At 37.8% G+C, this 26,696-nt stretch overlaps 1 protein-coding gene across 3 annotated transcripts in view; it reads left to right on the top strand.

Annotated features, from left to right (window-relative positions):
- PCSK5 (proprotein convertase subtilisin/kexin type 5) overlaps nt 1–26,696 on the top strand; it is a 254,780-nt gene that overhangs the window by 58,127 nt on the left and 169,957 nt on the right. For all 3 annotated transcript variants that reach the window (XM_072150928.1, XM_072150930.1, XM_072150929.1), the window contains exons 3-4: nt 4,239–4,352; nt 26,118–26,261. In XM_072150928.1, the coding sequence (XP_072007029.1) occupies nt 4,239–4,352; nt 26,118–26,261 (258 nt within the window). The remainder of the gene's footprint in view (nt 1–4,238; nt 4,353–26,117; nt 26,262–26,696) is intronic.

Raw genomic sequence — 26,696 nt, 5'->3', positions numbered from 1 at the left:
TATTTTTTCTTATATGCAGCTTATTCACATTCAAAGGTTGTTATATACAATGTGGAATATGGTAAGTTATGTATCAACTTTGGATTCTGTATATTCCCTAGTGCAGGTCAGCAGTGTCTGATTGGAAAATTCATTTTTATAAGTTTGAACAAATATATCCAAAAATAGACAAAGACCTGTTACAACCTTGCAATTTTCCGATTCCCATTTCTTGTGGATCTCGTAGTTATTGGTGGGAGTTTTGAGTATATACAGTTAGATATACTGTCACAACATTAAAAAAGAGCTGGATATAATATGATTACATTTCTGCTGTTGGTCTGCTATTATGTAATACACTCTGCAACAAAGGCCCCTGAATAGAATAATTATATGTCTCATGAAAGAAAGAGGTCATATGAACTGAGGTTTAAACTTGTATTTTCTTTTACCTGTACACATTGGTAATTGAGTCCTTGGACAGAAACACGTTTTGAAAAGTGCATTTGACCTATAGATTTAGTGTTTCCATTATTGCTGGCGTCTTTAAAGAAATTAGCTCCGAGTTCGGTACCCTGGTGTGTGTGGTCTTTATGCTCTGAAAAATACTTCCATTCAGACAATGCTCCGTCTGAAAGCTTAATTGAGTGAATCATGACAAATAATCACACGGCTTTGAATTATTATTTTTCCTCTTTCTTCGTCCTCTGTGAATTTGCTCTTTGAAATTAGTTTCAGGCTGTGATAGAGAGTTAACTGTTTCCCCAAGATAACAGCTAAGTGTTATTCTTCTACAGATGAATACATTTTTGATGTATTGTTTTTAGGCGAGTTCTTTATTTGGATTATTACATTCATTTGTGATTTCATCTTTGTGGAAATAAAAACTTTATAATTAACAATTTTGTGCAATAGTACGAAAGGCAAGGTTAAAACCAACCTCTATGTTAAATTGTAAGTCTACGTTGGTGCTCACAACAGCACATAGTGTTCAACAGCTTTAATTAGGTTGTTTACTGAAGACTTCTGCTTTCCATATGTCTAACACAGTCTTCATTAGGGTGATCCCTCCTCAGGACCCCCTTTGTTTCCCCAGCACACAGAGTTCTTCTATCAGAGGGACCCCAGCTGCAGAATACATTCAAATTTCAATACGTAGTGACCTTGTAATGCTACAATGTGTCACAGGTGCTCCCATGTCGCGGATCGCGGGTACACTCGTGCTCCGCTGTGTGGCCTGTCCCCGTCCCTCAGCCCGGACTAACCTCTCCTGGTTCCTGATGCTGCCTTGGTCCCGTCGAGGCCGCTCGCTGGCTTCTCCCACAAGGCTGCACGCTTCTGATGCGAAGACGCGCGCTGTCTCTCCCAGCCTTAATGGGCCAGCGTCCTCTGTATTGGCGCTGGCTAATCCGGCCCAGCCCTTATAATCCGGCACCTCCCTTCACTCCCTGTCGCATCTTCAGCATTGTTTCAGCATTCTACAGGAACTCCCAAGGTTTCCATACCTTGCTTCCCACAGCGGTTCCTGTTGAAGAAGAAAGCTCGTCAGCTTTTCCAGACGCCTCCGTGTTCCTTGTGTTCCTCCAGTGTTTCCAGTTGCCTCTGTGTTTCCTGTCTCCTGCGTTCCCAGACGCTCCTGGTAGCTCCTGTCTTATAGCGTTCTCAGGCGCCTCCAAGCCATCAACTCTCCTCCAAGAACTTCTCCGTTCCTGCCCGCCTGGGTCCTGTGCCAGCTACTGCCGCTTTCCTGCTGTCTTCCCAGGCTCGGACTGTGTCCTACATCCCTGTCATCCCTGGCTGCCACCGTGGGCCTAGTCGCACCTGTGGAAGCACCCCGCTGCAGCAAGAACATCCCGCTTTAGAGCGGGCTCTGGTGAAGACTCCGGTCCCGGTTTGCAGCTAGTACTCTCTCCATCTCCCAGAGTGGTCCAGAGGGTCCACTGGTCCACAGACTCCTCTTGTCTGTTGTCTGTGTGACCGTTACACAATGTCACTATAGTTGTATCTATAATGCCACCTTAATAAACTGAATATAGCAAATGGCAACTTGCACACAGCAAATACGCTTCCTTACAAATAATTATACCAAAAAAGACGAATGAAGCATACAATATCTGTATAATACATCGGGAGAGATATATCACAAGTGACTGTTCTAGTTGCTCATGGCAACCAATCAGAGCTCAACTTTCATTTTATAGAGTGGGAAAATGAAGGCTGAGCTCTGAACAGTTTTCAGAGACTTGTGATACATTTCCTGCATTGTATTTTAAAATGAGGGAATGCTTAATGGCACATGCATACTTTTGCCACTGTATGTTGGAGCTGGAAATTTGTAGCTTTGACATTCAAGAAAACTTCAGACCACAGACTCCCACAGAGACAAGTTTCTTAAATATACTCAGGATAACAAAATAACACATTCTCTAATTCACTGTTATTAACAAAAATACAGCATTTCACAAATATAAAACCTATCTCTATCAGTCCGGGTGTACACAGTTTCAGTTGCCCCTGGATCCGACCCTGGATCTTCTGACTTTAGGGTTGGCAGCCATCTTGTCTGATACTGTGGAGCTGAGTTTTTCTCTGCACCCTCCAGCAGCCCCTCCCTCCTGCATTCCAAGAAGAGCTCACACTGATACACACTGATTTCCTGCTGGCAAACAACAGAAGCAGCGAGATGAAAGCTACAAGCTACAGGCAGATAAGTTCTTTATTTGGGGAGGAAGAGGGAGGGAGGCACATCAGATTTAAAATTGTGTGTTTTGTGGAAGAGCAGAGATGTAACAGAGCTGACTGTGTCATTGTGTGTTATATGCATCTCATCATCTCATCTCTGATCTGTCTCATCTCTAGTACAATGTTTAGAAGCTAAATGAAAGTGTATATAAACCTTGTACTTTGATATTCTGAGCACATTGTCAACTCACAGAACTAGATGAATCATAATGTGTCTGCTTAGAGAGTCCCTGCCCACACTCTGGGATTTACACTGACCACCACTGAGTGATAGGAGCTAAAACACCAATAAACCTGAGTAAGATTGTAAAGAAAGGGGTTAAAATGATCTCTATTGTGTAAACATCACTAAGGAATTGAAATTTGTTAATTTACTTTCATGGGCAAACCCATGAAAAATAGTCAGAATTGCTGAAATAACAATCACATAGGGGCTCATTTACTAATGGTCAGCGGACCGCATTTTCTTCAGGTTTCCGGCCGATTTCCGTGTTGCTCCGCATTTAACAGTGGTTTTTGGCGCACATGATCGGATTTTGGCGCAATCACGTGGACTTTCATGCGATGCAAATCGGGGGGCGTGGCTGCGGACAACCCGACGGATTCGGACAAACCGCGGAAATTAAAAATCAAGACATACACTTACAAACACAGGGAAGAAGAAGGTGAACTCTGGCGGACCTCAGCGGGGAAGCGACAGATGAAGGAAATTGGGTGCACAAGCTACGTGAACCTCTTTTTCTCTTTGAATATTTTATAGCTTGCTTTGTGTACAGACATTTACCGTGTTTTGGTGGTTGGGTTGGGCATCTATCCCCAGCACCCCGCTCTCATGGCCTGAGCATTTAGGTATACAACTTTCTTATTTGTACACGGTTCTGTGCTGATCCTTGAATTGTGTGTCCATCCATTATTGTGTTTCACCCCTCTTTTTGTTGTTATCCTGCATTTGTATGGACTTGTCTAAAGATTTGATTAGCTCACCATTGATAATATTTATTTCTGTACATTGTTGTATACTATATTGTGGCCAGTAGGGGGAGCTGGAGTTCCGGGAACAGTGCACATTATCATGTGTTGAGTACTTTCCCGAGGATGTCATTCATTTGTGACTTCGTTCACAATTTTTAAAGGTTTTTAAGCATGTTTTGTGGTGTATTTTTCTATTAATAAAGATTTTATTTGTTTGATCTATTTTTCATGCCTCTGTTCTTTTTGTGGCTTTTGATTATATATTTTGGCATGTTTTGATCAGTGCTTACTGTTGGGCAGTGCTGGTCCACCTCTTGTGTATTGTTTTGGTGGTTGTGCATGGTCCACTCTGTGTATAGTATAAAGCTACGTGAATTGCGGCAGATTCTAATCCTCGTCGGACAATGCACCTCCGGGATCGCGACGGGACAGGTAAGTGAATGTACCCCATAGTGTTAGAAGCAGAGTTTCTTTTAAAAAGAAGATGTTTTAGCAAAACTGCCATGAGTTCCTTATTTTAACAAATGTTTCTTTTTTCTTGGCAGGTGGAATGGATAGAACAGCAGGTTGTTAAAACAAGGACAAAAAGGGATTATAAAGTTAGTAATATTCATTCTGCCTACTTCAACGATCCCAAGTGGCCAAGCATGTGGTACATTGTAAGTATTTCTGGGAAATCTGCATAGCAAGATATATGACCCTTCAAAGTTTTGCTGTATACCTCTAAAGAGAGTACAGAAAGGTGCTTTTATAAATTACAAAATTCCACTCCATTGTATCATTCTGGTGCTATGCATCACCCGGCAATTCTTTTAAGAGATGCCTGAGGATATAATTAATGGAAATGCCTTGTGGTAAATGTCATATGCTAAAGAATTGACACTACGACAACTTTAGTAAAAACATTGTGTCAAGCTGTATTAATAATTAGTGGTTGCCATCTTTGAGGACCTAGCTCTAGAGAAACTGATTCCTTTCCTGCAGCATCTTTCCCATATAAGCTTCACAAATTACACAAGTTTCATATGTAAAATAGGAATAAGCTTTCAAATGATTTTTTTTTCAGCAGTCAAACATGAAGGAAACAAAATAACTTGCAAGTTTGAGTATGACTTAAAATTATACAGGCAGTTATGTAGAAGATACAGTGGGTACGGAAAGTATTCAGACCCCTTAAAATTTTTTACTTTTTGTTTCATTGCAGTCAATTAAACAATTTAATGAAGAAACATAGATATTTTGCTAATTTATTAAACAAGAAAAACTGAAATATCACATGGTCATAATTAGTCAGACCATTGCTCTGTATTGGGTAGGCGCTCCTTTTGAGCTGGTACAGCCATGAACCTTCTTATGAATAAGGCATTAAAGGGGTTTTCCCTTGAAGAAAAGTTAAGCCCTATCCACAGGATAGGGCCTTACTTGCTGATCAGTGTGGGTCTTAGTGCTTAGACCCCCACACATCGCAAAATTGAGGGATCCGTCGGACCCCTCGTCTCTCGGTCAGAGTAATTGAGCAGACGGCCGCGCATGACTGATCAGCAAGTTAGGCCCTATCCTATCTATACACATACCACTTAAATAGTAACACCAAAGAGTTCAATCTTTGTCTCATCAGAACAGAGGACCTTGTGTCTTGTAGTCTGGGAGTCCTTCATGTGTTTTTCTGAAAACTGTGTGTAGGCTTTTATATGTCTTGAACTGAGGAAAATCTACTGTCTGCACTTTCTGCCATAAAACCCTGACTGGTGAAGGGCTGCAGTGATAGCTGACTTTGTGGAAATTTCTTCCATCTCCCTACTGGATCTCTGGAACTGAGCCACAGTGATATTAAGACTCTTCTTTACCTCTCTCGCCAAGGCTCTTCTCCCACAATTGCTTAGTTTAGCTAAATGGCCAGGTCGAGGAAGAGTTGTGGTTGTCCCTAACTTCTTCCATTTAAGGATTACGGAGGCCTCTATGCTCTTTGGAACCTTGAATGGTGCAGAGATTCTTGGCCAGATCTATGCCTTGCCACAATTCTGTCTCTGAACTCCTTGAGAAGTTCCTTAGACCTCATAATTCTCATGTGGTCTGACATGCACAGTGAGCTGTGGGTTCTTATATAAATCGGTTTGTGCCTTTCCTAATCAACTCCAATTAGTTAAATTAAAGTCAGTTTAATTAAACACAGCTGGACTCCAATGAAGGAGTAGAACTATCTCACAGAAGGAAATGGACAGCATGTGAGTCACATCAAAGGGTCTGAATAATTAGGAGCAAGTGATATTTCAGTTTTTCTTGTTTAATAAATTAGCAAAGAGATCTACATTTCAGTTTGTAGGGGTCAGAGTGTACATTAATAAGAAAAAAAGCCAATCTTACCAATTGGCTGCAATGAAACATAAAGTGAAAAATTCTGAATACTTTCTGTACCCACTGTAGGTTCTGTAGGCTTGTTCTTAAGTTGAATAACTCCATATAAAGAATTTTTTGTCCCTTTGAAAAAAGGATTTTTATGCTTGAAGAATGTTGTAAATAAACGCTAGAAAATAACACTATAACTGCAGTGTTTTGGGCACCTCATCTCCATTTTAATAAATATTAAGTTGATCATAAAGTTAAATGTAACCAAGATCATAAAGTTAATTGTACCAATGAAAATCACAGCTCTTACCACTAAAAAGCAAACCTTTAACGATGGCTTTAAAAAATGATGATGCAAATATTGATTTTCAGAATCTACAACATTAACAAAGCATTATACTGTAATCATACTATCCAACAAAAAAAAGATAACATGTTATTTATGGACTTTAGACAAAATTCTTAGAGCTTCTTGAATATGACACAAAAACAAGGCCATTACTGTGGTCCAGTTAAAACTTAGCTTTATTTATCTTTCCAATAAGACTCTATTTATGATGGTGCTGGAACATGATTGGGACTTCAATTTAAAGACATATTTTGGACTTTTTCAGTTTTTAGCTCCTGCAAAATGCATTTCAGCCCTTTGGTAACTTATAAATTCAGTTTTGCAGAAATGACACATATGACCCATAATGTAAATCTGAAAACAGGAGGAACTCAAATCCGAGAATATTAAGTCGCTGGGTAAATTGCATAGTGTATAGGTTAGATGTAATGTTGACTCTGTATGTATGCCTATTATGTATTCATATTTACTTATGTCTACACCATTAAAAAATCATGAAGATGGAAATTGGGGCAGTGCATTGTAAAGCTGTATTTCAGCAAACCCAGCTTATGTGTTGTAATATGTCATATGGAAGTAAAGAAATATATGTGTAAAAAATCCATAAGAGATAGATATGGAATTGGTTGGCATTTTTAGCTATATTAATGTATTAATCTAAGATCGGAGCCATTGGGGGCACTTGTAATATGTAAAGTGATTGGTGCATATGATCTGTAAGCAGCCAGACCATCATAGCATCTGTCTTCTCTGGAAGGTAGAAAGACTGTGAAGTCCTTGTCATATTTCTATTAAGGTTTAGAATCAGCAAGTAGAACTAAGTCTGACACAAAACTATATTTTACATTTTCTCATAAATGGCATGCCTTCATGCATTAGAGAGTGATCAGTTGGGGTTATGCTGTCACACTTCACTTTCACTATTCTAGTTTTTGCTAACCTTGATAAATTCTACCAGAGATGTCAGGACAGTGCAATGTAGTCTGAGAGGAGAAATATTTCTGTGACAATAGATTCTGTAGCAGTTAACTGCATTGGAATGAATAAAATCAGATGTACAGCTCCTGAAGAAAAAGCTTGGCATACAGTTTATCATAGCATATGACAAATGTTGGGGAGATCAGCAAACGTTAAATGATTTCCTGTTCCAGCACAATTCGCTGTGTGCATTCTCTTATTGTTAGTTTTCAGCCATTAAGTAAAAATTCAATAAAGTTTTGTAGCGTTGTGTACGTTAGTTTTTAGGACACATATTCTTAAACCCACTTAGAAGAATACACAGTTGCTTCAAATGATAGATGGACATGAACATATGTATCTAGACTATTCCAAAGACAGGCAAGCATGGGATTGCAAACCCACATATCGGAGACTTGAAAGGTACAGCATGTGTCATAAACCTGTCCAGCAAATACTGTAGCCACAACCAGACTGGTGGTGGTGAACTAATCCTGCATTATATGGCCCTGCCTACAGCAGATAATGCTGCGCTGACTAGGGTGAACACGCCGAACTGTCCGACAATGCTTTATAAACCCTCCATTTTGTCTTCTTGGTAGCTTTATGTGTATAACATATAGTATGGGACAGTATGATCAGTCTGACAAGTTCAAAATAGAAGTAATTGTCTGAATTTGCAGAACTGTCAATGCTATGAAAACCTCATCCATATGTAGGAAAAAGCTAAATCATATCATATGTGGAAAATTAAGGATTCTTTATATGATTTAATTATCATTTATAGAGGACACAATCTATAGATGGAAACAATCACAAAAAAAAACAAAAACTGGCTGAAATGGAAGTAGGGCCCTGTCTGAGAGCTCACAGAGGGTAGATGGAGACACGAGGTGAGGGAGCATAGGGGTACTGTAGGAAGTTATAAACAGGCAGGTTTTTAGGATATATCTGAACGTGTGAAAGTGTTTTTTTGGTAGCCAGCTCAAGAGTATAGGGAATAAAAGAGAAATATTGGAGGCTTTGTGAGAAGAGCGGATAAGAAAAAAGTGAAGCAGAAGGTGTGTTGAGGAGCGGAGATTAAGAGTGTATGGTCAGAGATGAATGGAGTGGACAGGTTGTGGAAAGCTTTTTAATGGGTCCACACTGGGTATGTGGCAAGATAAGATAATTATTTCTGGGTCTGCCATATAGACTCTCATATGACACAGTGGAGCCAAATTGATTTAATTCTATGAAAAGAATTAGTTGCAAAACATTACTTGTAAGTGACTCTTGTTGAGTGAATGAAGAAGAAACCTTTCTCCCCAGTGACTTGTTTTGTTTTTGATTCAAAGTTCCTTACTGTTATCTTAATGTAATCTTAAAGTATTTTGGCCAGTAATATATATTTTATCTGGAAACTTTATAGGATAAGGAGTATTTGTTTTGTTAGTAAAACTATGTGTTAATAATGGCCCAGTAAGTAAGCAGCCCATCTTATTTTTACTTTACAAGTAAATGACCGAAAGCATCCTTTTGTGCATGTCAATTGCAACTGTTCATCTTTACTTCCTTTCTGTTCCTCTTCTCATCCCTCAATGATGAGGTCTGAGAAAGCTTTTATGACCAGGAATTTTGTGTGAATTTGTGGGTGCATTGGTTCAAAGGGAACCTGTCATCAGGAAGGTAATTTTTACAATAGCCTCTGGCATGTTGATTTAAAAATTGTCTTTGTTATGCATCTGAATAATTCCACTGAATTTTAATTGTTTCTTTATCATAACCTGGCTCGAGGCGCTAAACCACTCTAGTGCCCCAAATTGCCAAGTTCTCTTTAAAATGATCATTTTACATTACACAAGCATACAAGAAAATGCTCTTATACAGCAAATACACTCATAGCATTGATATATTTATCAAATGCTTCAGTCATTACACTAATATTGGTAGGGGTTCCTTATGATTGATGGTACATTCTAGTTTTCAGTAAAACGTCTACTTGAAAAATACCCTATGGCAGAAACTTGTAAATACTGTTTAGATTTCGCTCTGCACACACATAAATCATCAACTCTGTCTCCATCTGGAATGCAAAGCTGGATGAATCTCAAGAACTGACACAGCAGCAAACACCGGAATCGTCATATTGTCCTTCTTACGTAACATACAAACAAAACATGCCACACAAATAGAATACTACAAATAAAACTACAGAGTGCATTGTCCAAATAAATATAGTTTGGTATATCTATATATATTTTGATTCATGTTTTGTGTTGCTTTATAAAAAGAAAATCACCATTTTCAAAATTCGGAATGATAGGGAAGACGGAGGGAAGGAGGTTAACCCATGATCGGATTCTCACTTCAACCTGAAGACAGTATTTCCCTACAGGATGTAGCAGTTTTTAGTTTCACTTTTCTGCGCTATAAAATATTTGTTTCTCTATTATTTTGGGTTAGCTTTCCCTGTTGATGAAAATGTATTCACTTTTTTTGTGGGGGAGAGGAGTAAAATAAAAATTCTGTAACTGACTTTTTTTTTAATGTACACCGTATAACCTAATAACATGTGACTTTTACTCTATGGGTTAGTATGATTACGGCAATACCATATTTCGTATTGTTTTCTTATGTTTAACTAAGTTTGTAGACTAAAACCTAATGTAAGGAAAACCTAATGCATCGTCATCATCCAAGAAGTATAACATTTTTATGTCTACTTTTATGCTTGTTTTTTTTTTTGGAACAAGTTGTATTTTACACCAGTACCATTCTGGAGTAGGTAGATTTAAAAACTTTAAATTGCATTTTTGTTTTTTTCACAATATTTTAAATATGTGCAATGAATTTTTAGGGGTTACAACATAAGGTATATCGATAGAGAAGCAAACAATTCGTGTGGCATGAAAACTGGATGTGTCACATTATGATGCAAGAAGTGGAGTGGAATAGTACAAATCAGACATTATGGAAGAAGGGCTAGGGAGAAGAGAGGAAGGGGGAAGGAAGTTCTATGGTTAGTTACAACAAAACTTGTCAAACTCTGGACTGGTGGTTCATCCATTAATTGTGTGTGTAAACCTGAAGAAATCTATGTACTGCAGACCTAATCTATCACAAAAGTTACCTATACAATGTCATCCCTTGTCTATCCACCATCAAAATAGGCAGACATGCAGTTCTGGGACAAATCTGGAGTTACCAAAAATGTATGCTGCAGGAGTGTGCCGGGACTGCAGAGAAAAAGAACTTTAATCCTATCCCACAACGCCAAGGAAGAGGAGCAGACACATGGTTGAGGGATGGATTTTAGGATGCAGCCACAATAACACATCTAGACACGGCTTCTCTTCTATGCAGTTCAAATGGGGAGATGATGCCCCCCCCACAAGAATGGCTCAGGGGGTGCCAATCATTGGGGAAACCCCCATTAAGCCATTTAAATGCTGCATTGACTGTGGCATTTAACTGGTTAACACTACAGAGCTGTTTGTTATGTGGCCTATGTGTAGCTAAGTCCAATTTAGGTGAATGGGGCTATGCTGCACTTGTAAGCACAGGCGCTTTCTATGTACAATGGTGTGTTGGTAGGAACTAAAGTGACTGCAGTGCTTGTTTGGTTAAAATATTACTATGAAATACAGATACTTTGATGACGATCTACTGCGATCATTTGTTAAATTGGCAGCATGTATTTAATTCTCCGCTAATTCCACCATTGAGAGATGTAGACCTACATAATGTTCATTGAAATAAATGGGCAGTCTCTGTACACACTGAGCCCATGTAGCTGCTCATATCCCTCCAACTAATAGATGAGGGTTATTGATAAAAAAAAACTCTTCTCCTATTTACGCAGATTACCCTAATAGAATTTTTCTAAATCTGACAGCCCCTTATATATGTATTCTATGCAGAAAATATGAGAAAATATTCTAAATCAGCATTTTCTCCCCCAATTAAAGATTTGCAAATAACCCTGTATAATTTGCAGTTTCACATCAAATGCTCTTTTTGATCATGTAACATAAAAGAGAAGCTTCTATCCTATTAGGGGCTTTATACCAAAACCAGCTTACTTTTATATCATATTTAGGTGGATGGTTGTTTTTTTTCTTATTTGCTGAACTTTTGAATCATGGATACGAAGTTGTTTTTCCTGCTAAATGCTTAATCTTCGCTAAAGTGGCTAATTTATTTTACCATGGCATCATGGGAGAAATTCTAGAAGAAAATCTCTTTACTAATATGGAAATATAATTATGTAAGCAGATTCCAGCTAGCTTTACATGTAGATTTTATTTATATAGTATGTGACTGTTTAGTATCTCAGTACTTTATAAACTACATGGGTAGCTGGCAGTAAGTAAATTTATGGAATCCTGTGTTACGATATTTTCCTGTCTGATTTCTCATGGGAAAATTATTGGATTTCATAACCAGTAAGATGGTCGCGCTGCTTGTTTGGATAGTATTATCAGTAGTGCAGATGAAAAGCAATAGGTCTGCAGACAGATATGAATTTTTTAACAATATACAACATTTAATACATCAAAGATTCTGAGTACAAAGTGTCAATAAAAAGTAGGAGGGTGGACAACGCGTTTCGGGGCGGAATTAGCCCCTTCTTCAGGTCCGATGGTTCTGTAACATGTAAAATTGGTGAGTCGTAGCTAAAATCGTTGCTGTTAAAACGTTATAAAAAATATATATATAGACAATGATAAATAATATATATATAGAATTATTAGTCTGTAAATAGAAGGATAAAATGCGATAAAATACATATATAGGTGTACATATGGAGTAGTTCAAACGAATAAATTCATGGATCATACATAGCCATTCTGAATTTGTCAATTTATGCAGATTGGTATACAAACTTCAAGGAGACATTTTTTAGGATATTATTAAATAGTATGTAGGCTTAAATAAATAAATGTACAGCTAATATGTAGACCTAAATGATGTATAGAGAAATATGTATCAGAGATAGGTAAAGGGTGGTACTGACCTCTCTGTACTTTAGTTTACTTGCTGATGGGAGGGAAAAAAAGAAGAGGGGGGGGGTTAGCATATGTTAGGAAGATGTTATAGATGTGATTGGTGAGATAACGGGTTAGTGCATTGGGTTGCTAAATAACTAACCTCTTAGGCTGGAGGGTAGGGGCGAAGGCAGCTGTTTGTGGGGTGACCAATAACAGGAGGGTACCTGAAAAAACTAAAGGTGTTGTTCGGTAAGAACCCCATGCTCACATTCAAACGAGCTCCAACCTTAAAAACACTGTTAGCACCCACCAAGATGCGACCAATTTCAAAAAAACAGTCCCCTGATCTTCAACATGACACCATGTTCCCAACACTTAAGGGAACCTACAGATGCAATAGCCCAAGATGCCTGACGTGCCCAATCATGCAACATAAAGCACAAACATTTACGTCCCTCACCACTTCCGAAACCTTTCCTATACAGTCTTTCGTCAACTGTTCCTCGGATCATGTCGTTTATCTATTGGTATGCCCCTGCTCTCTTCAATATGTTGGACGGACAACCCAACCCTTCAGGGAGAGAATCAACGCCCACCGCAGCAAGACAAAAGCAGGATATCTTCTACATAGCGTATCCAGGCACTTCAAATTCCATCATAATAAGGACTTCTCCTTAGCCAGAGTCAACATAATAGAACAAATTTCAAGACACCACCCCAATAGATCAGAACAACTGATCAAAAGGGAAAACTTTTGGATCTTCAAATTGAACACTATGAGCCCATATGGCTTAAATGAATCCATAGAAAAGATATAAGATGAGAGACCAGTTTTCCACCCGCTTTAGAACCACATACACCACATTACTAGTCCCTTTCCCCTAGTCTCTATGACATTCATTACTAACAATCCCAGTACCGCTAAACATATCCATCTCCGCAACTCAAATTCGACTTAATTCCACCACCTTTAACACTACCGAACCAGACTGACAGCCAACCCATTCACTCTCCTTATTGCAGCTCCTTCTTCTTCCCACCAGACAACATAATTGCCAATATCCTAATAAAGCTTTAGCATTATCCAGTCAGTGGAATTAACTAATAAGGTCAACCTTAAATCCATCCTCTAGCCCTTGCCCATCCCACCCTCCCCACCAAGGGACCAGACTACCGTTATTCCGATGCATTCTTCCAGTCTCCTGTCATCCGAACTAAGTCCCGATACTAACGCAGGCTCAGACCGCCGGCAAATTTCCGCTGTCCACGCAGTCGCATATCACTACAGAGTTCCGCACGAACTGCGCATGCGCACTCTCCTCTCCACCACTATAAAAAACCCCCGCCCGTCACCGGCAGCGATCATTCTCTTAGCTGCTGCCTGCCGGGACGGACTAGATACCAAGTAAGTCTTACATCACAAGCTCCCCTAACGCTGTGCCTACGTCCACAATTCTTACCGAACAACACCTTTAGTTTTTTCAGGTACCCTCCTGTTATTGGTCACCCCACAAACAGCTGCCTTCGCCCCTACCCTCCAGCCTAAGAGGTTAGTTATTTAGCAACCCAATGCACTAACCCGTTATCTCACCAATCACATCTATAACATCTTCCTAACATATGCTAACCCCCCCCCTCTTCTTTTTTTCCCTCCCATCAGCAAGTAAACTAAAGTACAGAGAGGTCAGTACCACCCTTTACCTATCTCTGATACATATTTCTCTATACATCATTTAGGTCTACATATTAGCTGTACATTTATTTATTTAAGCCTACATACTATTTAATAATATCCTAAAAAATGTCTCCTTGAAGTTTGTATACCAATCTGCATAAATTGACAAATTCAGAATGGCTATGTATGATCCATGAATTTATTCGTTTGAACTACTCCATATGTACACCTATATATGTATTTTATCGCATTTTATCCTTCTATTTACAGACTAATAATTCTATATATATATTATTTATCATTGTCTATATATATATTTTTTATAACGTTTTAACAGCAACGATTTTAGCTACGACTCACCAATTTTACATGTTACAGAACCATCGGACCTGAAGAAGGGGCTAATTCCGCCCCGAAACGCGTTGTCCACCCTCCTACTTTTTATTGACACTTTGTACTCAGAATCTTTGATGTATTAAATGTTGTATATTGTTAAAAAATTCATATCTGTCTGCAGACCTATTGCTTTTCATCTGCACTACTGATAATACTATCCAAACAAGCAGCGCGACCATCTTACTGGTTATGAAATCCAATAATTTTCCTATGCATACCAGGTAATATTACCTGACTACCAGAGGACGCAGCAGCTGTCTCCGTCAGACCACACAGTGCTACATATCTTTCCACATACACCCGCAGCCACACCTCCTGCATCCCTGTCATCTCCCGGGATACAGCCCCCCTTTTTACATGAAGCGCGGTATCACCCTATAAATAATCATGATTTCTCATGGGTATATCACTGGAAGCTCCAGTATGTTATAATGTAATGTTGTTGTCAGAAACTGTTACCAGTTACTTCCCAAAAACGCTTATTCTACAAGATCACCCACTTATCAGATTTCTTTATTGCCTTCATATTTGATGCATACTGGCCATCCGTTCTTAGAAGACAATCCTAAATGTTACACATTTTTCATGAATGGTAGTAGATTATTTTACTTTATTGTAGGGCTGGGCAATCTTAACGTCACATATGAATAAAAATATTAAAGGACATCTACTATCAGGATGAAGGATTGTAAACCAAGTACACTGACATGCTTGTGTGTGCCCCACAGGCTCTTCTATAAGCTTCTTATCCCTTTGCTTTTAAGAAAAAGTCTTTAAATATTATGCAAATGGGGCCCGGAGCCCTTACAACCCATTTCCATCATTTTAAAAGCTTTCTTTAAAAAAAACAGGGAATAAGAAGCTAAAATAAGAGCAGATCCTGCCAGATGGGGCACACTCCAGTATGTCATTATGCTTGGTTCACAAGTCCTTCATCATGGTGGTAGATGTCCTTTAATATTTTTATTCATATGAGAGTGTAAATTGCCCAGCCCTATAAAAAAGTAAAACGATCTTTCCTGAAAATGTGTGACATCTATAACATATCAGGACTTCTATTCCTTCCTATATACTTTCATCTTTTCTACCATTCCAGTTATGCTTAAATCTCTCATAAATCCTTCTTGTTCTCCCAATATGGGATGCCAGGATACTTGAGGATGTTATCTAAGACTGAAATATTTACAACCTATTCTCAGGGGAAGTCATTCATTTTAATGCCGTTTCAATCATTTTTATGAGGCTTTGGGGGACTGCAAATTATAAAACTTGACTTAATCTGGCAGTCCCATGGAAATTAATATAGCAGCACCACACCTGCACAAGGGTACAAGGGAGCCATATGTTTGGATTGTAGGTGTCCCAGTGGTCAGGTATGATTTGTGGGTTTTTTGGACATTTTATGTAAGGAGCTTTGCCTTGAGCAAAGAAATAGCTGCAGCAAGTCTAAACTCCCTCTCTGCCTTCTCTGCCATATAACTATTATATTAGGGAAAATATAACAATACTGGACACTAAAGGTTTACACCTTGTTGAATGAATCTTGTATCTTAAAACCATACCAATTTGGTTCTTTCTAATTTGATTGCCATACAAAATTACCCAGACAGGAAATAGAAGTCAAAACTTCTTAAGAATTCCCTTTGTAAAATGCAGAACCTTAAATGTCCAGCATGCACTGTCAAGGACAATTATTGAGACTTCACATAACGTAAAAGTAGTTTATAGGCAGTTGCTAAATGAAACCTTTTCTCATATTCTTTTGTAGATACGACCATATAAACTCATAAGTCTGGTTTATCTATAGTACCAAGAGACATGGGAACAGATATGAATGTATCTAGTAGGAGTACCTAAGTATTTGCCCCGATTTTGGGTAAGATGTTCAATGATCTCTGGCCATGTGTGACTGGTATTAAATATCAAGATGTAAGTGCAATCCTACCAAGGTGGATGTAATGATGTCATCAGTCTTCCATTGCAGGTGACATCTTTGGGGCACTTGTCTTGGTGCTAGGCCAGATGATCTGCATACAATGAACTTGCTTCATACAAATGATATCAGGATTCTACAAAGGCACAGCATATTAGTGTGTAGCCAGAGTAGGTAAGCTGAAGCAAGTATCCACTTTCAACATTAAATATGTAAGGGATATTTACTTCTATGATATAACATACTATATATCTATAATCTTGAGAGAAAGTTAATATTATGAGGCTGAGGAGTAATAATGGTAAAATGTGTTTCCCTTGATCATGTGAACCACTGTTCATTATACTATTGTTAAAAGAAACATGCAACATCAAAGAAGATCTGTGATGGAAACACAACTTTCCATCCCTACCTCTCACATTAATGGACACCACATTTTATACTACTTTCCATTGAAACCATCCATCTTGTTCTTTGGATTTTCATGGTTTTCTGTCTTATAAGCTCTGGTTCCGTTGATGTTTTATAACAGCATCACATGACCAGCCAAAGACAAGCCCATCTCTGCAAGCAGATGATAAAAAGTTTCCTTCTTCATTACAAGTGAACCTGCCTATTCATAATCAGTATATGGTATATGAGTTTCTATAGACTCACTGCTGCCTTCCCATTGCGATAAGTAAAGATGGAAGAAAAAGTCCAGGTTGGAGATTTTTCAACATGATTATGTTATAGAGCAGGTGTAGCTGAAAAGATTGGTATGTAGTTTTGTAAGAAAAAAAAGTAGTGGTAACTACTTGTTGGAAAGCACAGTGACTTATTTTACTGAATTTCTACCCCTATGATGAAAGACCTTATAAAACAGGTTAATCTTTAAGAAGGATTTTTTTTTACACAAACAAGCTGTTCCAATTTCTCAGTCATTTAATCCAACTTTTTGTCCAACACATTATTGCTACTGTTTGGATGTAAGTAGTACATTTTAGGAAGTTTACACCAGAAATAGTTCTGTCTGGGAAATCTTGAACAAATGAATAGGAGGAGTGAACTTTGTTATCATATGTTTAGCACTAAGGAGAATATTTTTCTCAACATGTTGTCTATAGCAAAGATTAATCTCCAATTTTAGCCACAAATAGAGTAACTACATCTAATCTAATCTAAGCAATCCAGCATACTTGTGATAGCCATAGACAATGATCAAATCTACCACATTTGCCAGTAACTAGTGCATCTGTCATATTGAACTGATCAATATCCATTTGGTAGAGCAGCTTAGATAGTTACACATGGAGATCAATAAGGGAACAGATATAGAATATAACTAAACTTATAACTGTACAAAAGTATTTCGAAAAAGGGGCCATTTATGGTCCATGGAAAGGTGGGAGAAACTGTGATGAATGGCTGTCATACATCATCTTATTCAAGATCCAGGGATCATAGCACCTGCCAGCCACCTTAGCTTAAAGTGGTTGCTCTTGGGCTGACAATAAATGGCTTATTCTTCCAATAGCAGTTTGATTGGAGATGTTAGAAGTCAAACAATGACCCTGCACTGAGTACACAAACAAACTTTTTGCAATCTCAGAGGGATAATGGTCTGTGCAGTCCGGTGCTCGGATCCTTAAGAAAGGGCTGACGGGAGGCCCATGTAGTAATCGAATGAAAAAGTGAGTTGGGACCGGCACTCCGTACGGGTAAAAATCTTTAGTCTTTATTTGAATCCATTAAAAACGTAGGTCTTATGGTTAATGCCATGTGAGCTGTATTTTTAATAGATTCAAATAAAGACTAAAGATTTTTAGCCGTATGGAGTGCCGGTCCCAACTCACTTTTTCATTGAATGACCCTGCATTGATCATTATAATAACATTGTACATTTCTATGTACACTCTGCAATGGCTGTGCTGTGCTACTCCACCGCACCTCCTATTTAAATCAGGCTTCATTGTCAGAGTTGTAGTGACTTCCAATTAATACTTTATATAGCAAAAGACAGTACTGCTACAGCTCACCCTTCATCGTTGATCTGAATTACATCTTGCCACTGGTGATAGTCACCACTGTGCATCGAAGAGATCTGCCTGGATAGCATATTACATAGTACATCTAAGAGCCAAAACACATCAGCTTTTAGTTGACCTACAGTATTTGTATTTAGCACAGTGCCATATGAACCTTTTCTTATTCAGCTATTTTTAATGAATGTCCTGTCCTAAGTCTTAGAGAACCACTTTAGCTTCTTTATTGTAAACGGACCTATAGTTGTTAAGTAAAGAAAACTCAAGCTTGCACATAAATCGGCCACATGAATGACTTGGTTGTCTATGTTCGATTCCATTTTTGTTGTATCTGAATTCATCATGTGAGTCTATGTATGTTGCTGTATTTGGTTTTTGGTTTGTCTCATAATATTGTTTTGTTTTGCAAAAGGAACAATTGATCTTGATAAATTTGGTAGTGTTTTTTGTCCTATTTCTACTCCAGGGGGTGACTGGAGTCATTTGGCGCCAAAACAAGCACCTAAACGCAAATCATGAATTTAGTTCAGTATTGTGAAAACTAGTCTATGCTAATAATGAATTTGGTGCATTTTAAAGTGACTTTGCACTGTCCTATGTTCATTTGGCGCCATGGAAAGTTGCAAAACAGAAAATGATTAATTCCCCCCCCATTGAATATGTTCGTTAATAAAAGTGCTGTAGTACAGCACCATCGCTACTTTTACCAAACCATCAGGAAACACATAAAAGAAAACATATTTTCCTATTGAAGTTTTCCTTGCAAGATGCAAATGACATTAATAAGCCTGTAAAATAGAAACTACAGGAGGGCCCTGTTTTGGATGTATGTATGTGAGAGTAATGGAAGAGAGATAATCAAGACAATTTGTAGCAAAGCAAACACTGGCGCAGGAAGTTCCCCATACTGTGAAGTGTTTGGCATGCAGAGGGGATGAGCTGTTTTATGCAGATGGAGTTTTGTGTTTATGTACACAAATAAATGTCTCATTAGATCTGAGTAGAGCGGCTTACTGCTTAGTGCTACTACAATACTATTTCCCGCACCAGAATGTGGTGACATGAAAGACCAGGAGCTGAAAACACGTCTCAATCTCCTCTACGGAATGACCTTTCAATGGACAACAGCCATTTAATAACAAGGCAGTGTAACCGAAAGCAATTATGTTTTATGTGCTGCCAAGTGCTAAAAAATACTGTAGGTTTAACAGCTGTAAATCCTAACTACCCTGATCTCTGGGTGGCCCACTTATGACTGGAAACCCTCTAGGGAATTCCTTTTATATACATTTTTATCACTTCATATTCAGCCTATTAAATGTCTTACATTAGCAAAGTGAAACAGACAAGTACTTCAATAATTATTAGAATATGCAGACATACTCAATTCCTTTTGCTCAGTTTACCCCTTCACACTATTGTAATGCTGTAATAGTACACGTTATCAAAAAACATCATATAACCATGAAAGTGCTACCTAAGTCAGCAGTAAAAATCAAGGTGATTTTAAACAATCCATTAGAAATGAGGAGTGCAATCAATATTTTGAACCCCCAAAGTTGATTTTAGATGAGAGTGGAATAGGACATCACTGATATAAAAGCATGTCCCCCAACCTGCTGTCCCTGCCTACTTGACAATCCTATGTGAAAGCCCACAACTGGGCGATGTACCCCACATTGTATGATGTAAGGCATGGAGAGAAGGTAGAACTAAAGCCAAGGCTGGCAAGCTGAGTTCAACCCAGAGGGATTTTTTAGAGGCAAAATGGTAGTCGAAAAAATAGTCAGAGGTATGAACCAAAGACTAGAAGACAGCACGGCACACAATAAGGAGACAAGAGGTGGCAGCAAATGTAACAAAATAGCAGGAAACAATAGTCTTGGTCAGTGAAGAAAAACTAAAATCACAATAAGAGAAAAACAGCCCCAAATATGTTTTTATAGCTGGCATATAGATAGCTAAGAGCCAGCTGAGCAAAGCACTCAAACTTTTAACCCTTGCCTACCTCTCAGACCTGCACTGTAAATATGGAATGTGACAGTTGCTCTTTGCCTCTCACCTTTGCAGCACCATGCAGCAACCATTACAGAAAGAAATGCAATATAACATGCAACTTTTGAAATAAAAGGCTGCCCATTATCAAGAAGATAACAGTTTACACTATGAAAGATCAGACAATGGCTATACATCTTTAATGCAGATGTCTAAACTCTCACACCAAAACAAAGCTAATTTCACTTACATCATAGACAGATTAAATCTAAACTAAACCTCCAGCATGATTAAGTAAGAGATATAGATCTAATGATTTTTTTGTAGCACTGCTAATTGGTTTTAACTATTTAGTTACAGGGAAAAGGTAACAGTTAGAATTTTTAAATTTTTTGATGTTTTACATTTATTTTTTTAAGGCCTTGAACTCTTGTGGGTCTGATCATGAATACAATATTTCATTTGTGTATCAACTTTCAACAGGGTGTGATAGGAATTGAATGATGACAGGCCTTAAAGCCTTCTATAGATTCTCATCATAGAAGCTGAAAGCAGTCCCCTCTGGAGGGCATATAAGGCGGTCTCCTCTGTGGTGCACATAAACATTTAAAGGGGTTTTCCCATGAAACAAGTTAGGCCCTATCCACGGGATAGGGTCTAACTTGCTGATTCCTGAGGATCTCAGTGATAAGCCCCACGGATCATGTGTTGGGTGAGTGTTAAATTAATAAGTATCACCACAACACATTTTATTGTAACCCCTACTTCAGGCCTCTGGCTAAGGCTTTAGTAATTTTCTTCCTTCACTTTTGCATAGCACAGGGTTTCCCATACCATATTTTTTCAGATTGTTATATTCTGAGAAAAAGATTGCTCAATTGCCAAAAAATGCCAGTTTACTTGATATACAGTAGATTTGCAAACTACTGCGGTGGTTGGGCAAGGAAATACCGGAAGGGGATAGGGGGGCCCACAAAATTTGCCAGTCATGGGCCCCAAACTTCCTAGTGGCGGCCCTGACAAAGAAATATCTACTAATAATCTGTGGGATTAAGGGGATATAACCTTTGTAAAAGTAATCACAAAGTAATCACCCGGTTATCAAGTGAACATTGTTGTTCATAGTAGGGAAAAAAAATCTCCTACTTTTTAAATCTAAAAAGACTAAAAATCTGTTTTTCTTAGTTGGCACTATAACAATAAAAAGCTGTGTTCTGAGTTCTGTGCCGTTTTATTTTAATAAATAATAATACAGTGAATCACTTCAATTGAAAGGGGTAATTTTCAGGAAACTCTAAATATGAATAATACAATATTGTATAGTATATTTCCTGTTTCAATAGTTTTTATAATTTATTAAACACTTTTGCAATACATAATGGCAGTAGAAAATCCTAAGCAACATGGCAATAAACATATGACATAAACATAGGACATTAATGCTAAAAAGGGGATAGATATGGGAAAATAAACAAGGAATAAATGGTACCAAGTGGTATGGGATAACACAGCTAAAATATCATCTCCAAAATGTGTGTTTTTAGTTCTCTTAACATTTAGTGGAATATTAACGTATAGTGAAATTCCAGACTCTTTCATATATTTTTCAGAAATGTTGCTTGTTTGGCTTCAATGCTACTATTCTGGATGAAATGATGTTGGCAACAAGAGCTTGCAGCAGTCCATGTAGCTTTACTGTTTCATACCCCATGCCTAATGGAGTGTTTGCATAACCATACACTGCTTATTCAACATTGCCACATTGTTAACTTGGAGGCTTTTGAAATGACTATACAAGCTTTTTGTGTAGCTCAGAAAGAAAGTCTAGCCCAGTATGTTAGTAGTCTGTAAATAAAGTGGAGACAAAACAAAGCATTGCCTGTTACTTCCTAATGGATTCCTGAATGCAACGGTCTCTGCATCTTAGTCCTATAATAGTAAATGAGGATTTTTTTTAGTTTTATTGAAACATCTCACAGCAGTACTTTGTCCACGTGCCTTCATGCTAGCCTTTTACACTTTCCTTCCATCACGCACAACAATTGACTTGCTATTTATGTATGAATAGTCTTGTGTATTTACTTCATTCCACACAACCTATGTGTTTGCCTCTGAAAGACTAACTCTCATCATGAAGCTACTATGATGCTCAGTATGTATATTGTACTTTAAACTAACTGTAACACTGTATATTTATTTAATATTTCCTATACTGCTATACTGGTATGAAGTTTATTGTGAATTAAGCCCTTCACTTTTTTACAAAACTGTGTTGGCTTCTCTTGGTGTCATATAAGAGCAATGCAGTGTGTTCTGTGCCAATTATGTGTCTCCCCCATGCCCAAAAAATCTCAATAAATGGGAGTCCACAGCACTCACTTTTCAGTGCTTCAATATATTCACAGTTTATTGGTGTGTAAATACATATGGTATTATAAGTCTGTGGCAACAAGGACTAACTTCATAGGCATTTTTATAATTGGCCTTTATCAACAGTCACCTATTATCTATCCTTTTGGTGAAGCCTTATATGGCTTTTTTCACCTGCATTTTCTATTGTGTTTTCTATTTTGTCTCCCACTGTTTTCACTTGAGGTTTGCACACTTTAGCTAATGCTACACCGAATTTTCAGCATTACTGAAAAATTTGTATGGCCTTTTATTGCTACAGATTCAATGCTAAAACAGCACTAAAACCCTGGCAGGTGGCAACAAACCGAATAGTGGGTTAAAGAACCTGCTGACCCATAGCAGTTTAGAACAATAGCAGAAACCCGAGGCTCAGCCATAGATATGCCATAGGTTTCCATTACTGTATGTGTTTTTGCCATGTGAACCTACCTGAAAACCAGGAACATCTACTGATTTCACTCTGTGTACACTGCAACTATACATCCCTTATTTTCTCATCTGTTGGCTTCACACAAGGTGGGTTTGGTGGCCTCTAGCATTTTACAGATAGTTTTCAGGCTAGAGGAGACATGGAAGCTACAATACTTCAGCAGTAAGATAACTTGAAAAGTTTCATATAGTGAAAGTCATTAGATTTAGGAAAAACTGAGCGGCTGAATGCTGCTTTACTTCTGTAACAGTTTCCATAGAAAGTAAACTTTGTAACTTGTGTAATTGTGCAGGAAATAAACAGTCCATTGCGCCATAGCTATAGATTTACAGATATGTCCATTTCATTTTATAAAGAGCCCATTTTGGAGACACAAATAAAGGCAATGTACATATTTATGCTAGCGTAGATCTCTAAAGGCATATTGTTTATGGTTCGTTTTTTACACTGACAAGAAGAATGAAGAAGCAAACATGTTTCTGCTTGGGATACAATTGGCAAGCACAAAGTAGTAGAAATAAATATACCTAGATAAAATCCAAGCACTTTGTTTGCATTGGGTTAAATTGCCTCTCTGACAAAGACCATCTGAAGTAAATGAGCTAAATTGAATCTATTTGTCTCCACATAAGAGCATACAAGTTGAGCTTCATGTTCAAGTTTTATCATTTCCTATTTATGTGATAATGAGACACTTGCCTTTATAGACATTCTCCCATTTTATACATAAAGGTTATAAATAAAGAACCTAATGAAGTGATGGCTAAGCATAAAGCCATGGCTAATAAATCTATGGAGCTGTTGTGTCAGTGAAAATACTTATTACTACAGAAGTCTACACAACGCACTTTGAGTAATGCTTAGTTGGCTTGCTGGAGAGTTGCCGTTCCATGTTATCTGTGCAGTGTGCTTTTATTTATTTCACTTCTTTGCACAGCTACAATAATAAGAGCTTATGTAGACGAGTTCTTAGGCTTTCTTAGGTCCACGACAAGAAATAATTCAGAGGGCTAATTCTACAAGTACAGGATATGTGCTCATTCACTCATATTACATACTGCACACAGCGAACCTGTTGACAATAAAGTCCAGTAACATGTGGATTATCACAACATAGATGACAACATAATGACAGATATAGATAAGCTTTTTTTAATGGGTCCATCAAGTCAAAATATGAATTGATTATTCTATAGTATAAAAGGTGTCTGGAAAGCTGTGGTTCTCTAAAGATTGAGTTTGATGGTCAGTAGAGCAATGTATACACATACAGTGTCCTTATGTATACCTATTGGGTGCACAATGGTGCTTTCATATTAGTAAATCAATATAATCTAGAAAGCATGCTGGCTTCAAAAACTGTTTTTACTTGCCCAGTGCTTGTTAGTGGTATGCAAGATAGTGGTGGCAAAATTGCTCTGTTTGTCAGTTTGGGGGTAAATAAATATGACAAAGCTTAGGCGAAACAAGCGTCATGGTAAGGTGAGTCACATTGAAACTCTTAGTAAGTGAGTTTTATGTATGGCTGTGTATGAAAGTTTGCTCCTTTTTCTTTTTCTGATTTTGTATTTGGTAGATATCCTAATGTACTTACCATAGGACCTCAACCTTTCTTAACCCATATATTGACTAGTCATATGCATTAACAGTAGTAGTGGGTTGGAGATTCCATGTTAATCCCCCCTATATGGTATCCTTATTTTTTGTATAATATATTTTTATAAAAATAGTATTTTATTACATGCTGGAGACATAGGAGAGAATTCATTATTGCTCCTGCGCCTGAAAATGTGCCAGGAAAAGTATCAAATGCCTTCTGACACATTTATGAAGGCTTTAAGACCATTTTTTGGCTGATTTCTGACTCTTCTGACAAAGCAGGTGAGGTCCTGTGAAAGGGAGCATAGTTTGGGAAGAGGTGAGCTTGGTTATATGAAAATCGATACAAAAAAATTGAGGGTGCGCCAAAACGTGCGCCTAAAAGCAGGTCTGAAAGTAGAACTGCAACAGATACAGTATGACAATGATGAATCTGGTGTAGAACAATATACAAAGATGTATAATATGTGGACTTCATAGTGGTTTAATATTTAATATTTAATATTCCATACAATGTACTGGAAATCTGGGGAAAAAATTCCGAATGGAGTGAAAATATACCACAGTATGCCATAATACTGTGATTCTACTGCATCTGAATTAGACCCTGTCTCTGACTAATAGGGGAGCCATGGAGAAGTTCAAGTGTACAACAGTATGATTACATGATCTCACTCGGGGTAGTTAATATTGATTTAATATGATTAATTTGAGATCAGTCAGGTGTTGGGACCCCACTGCTCAGCAATTCACAACCGCCTCTGGTGCTGACTATACACAGAGAATGTAGTCGGATTCGCCCTCCATTTTTTGTTTGGTGCCAGAAATAACACAAAGAACAGAGCCAGAAGTAGCTCTGTTCTCTGTGAAGTGGCCAGGCCGAATGAATCCAACCTGAAGTGAATCGGACCATGTCAAAAGCTCATAAAAACCCTTTAATGGAAATGTATTGTCTATATTGAGAACATCTCTTTCAGATGCCTGCACACATTTATATTAAATATTTTTATTGCATAATAAGCCTATAAATGTATTATTGTAAATAAAATTATACATTATAGCCCAAAATGTAGTCTTGCATATATTCTGGGTAAATAATAAAGCCTAGTGATTTTAATTTTACCTATCAAGTTTCATTGATCTACATAAAAAAAACCTTGTTATTCTGTATCTACATAATTACCACATCCCATTCAGTTATTTCTCATTTACCTTGTAGTTTATAACTGTAAGACTTTAAATATGAATAGATTCCATTATGGACTGAAATAATATATAGATACTTTTATGTATAACTGGTAATATTGTGACAAGATGTTCATTCTTTCCTCACAGCACTGCAGCGAAAATGCCCATCACTGTCAATCAGACATGAACATTGTAGGAGCTTGGAAACGCGGATACACTGGAAAAAATGTGGTTGTCACTATTCTAGATGATGGCATTGAAAGGAATCATCCTGACTTGATGCAGAATTATGTAAGTTCTTTAAACACAATTTACCTTGGAAACACATTGAAAAATTCCAATTGTCATAAGCAGAGATGTGGATGAAGTAGGCGAATAACCTACCATAATGATGTCTTTGTCAAGGCTATAAATGAGATTCAGACCTCAAGGACTGTAAAGTGGTTGTGTGTCAATTGTTATGTTCATGTCCATATAGCAGTCTCCATTTAAAAAGGCCTTCTAAGTTGGCTCAAGTGGCATCATTCTGAGTCATGTATACATTAGTAAAAGATTCATTTTTATATCTTCGATAGTGACATGTGTGAAAGGTGTTGGACTTACAATACCTTAGACCTACTGGAGGAGACAGCACGACTGCACAGATTCAAGTTCACATCTTCTAGTGGGTCAGCCCCTCTGGCCTAGAACAAATGTTACATAGTAGCCCATATGTTTGATGTGACC

The sequence above is a fragment of the Engystomops pustulosus genome, chromosome 1, assembly GCF_040894005.1.
Source record: "Engystomops pustulosus chromosome 1, aEngPut4.maternal, whole genome shotgun sequence".
NCBI classification, from domain to species: domain Eukaryota; kingdom Metazoa; phylum Chordata; class Amphibia; order Anura; family Leptodactylidae; genus Engystomops; species Engystomops pustulosus.
Note: the sequence above shows the minus strand (reverse complement) of the source record. Positions and strands in the feature narration are given on the sequence as shown.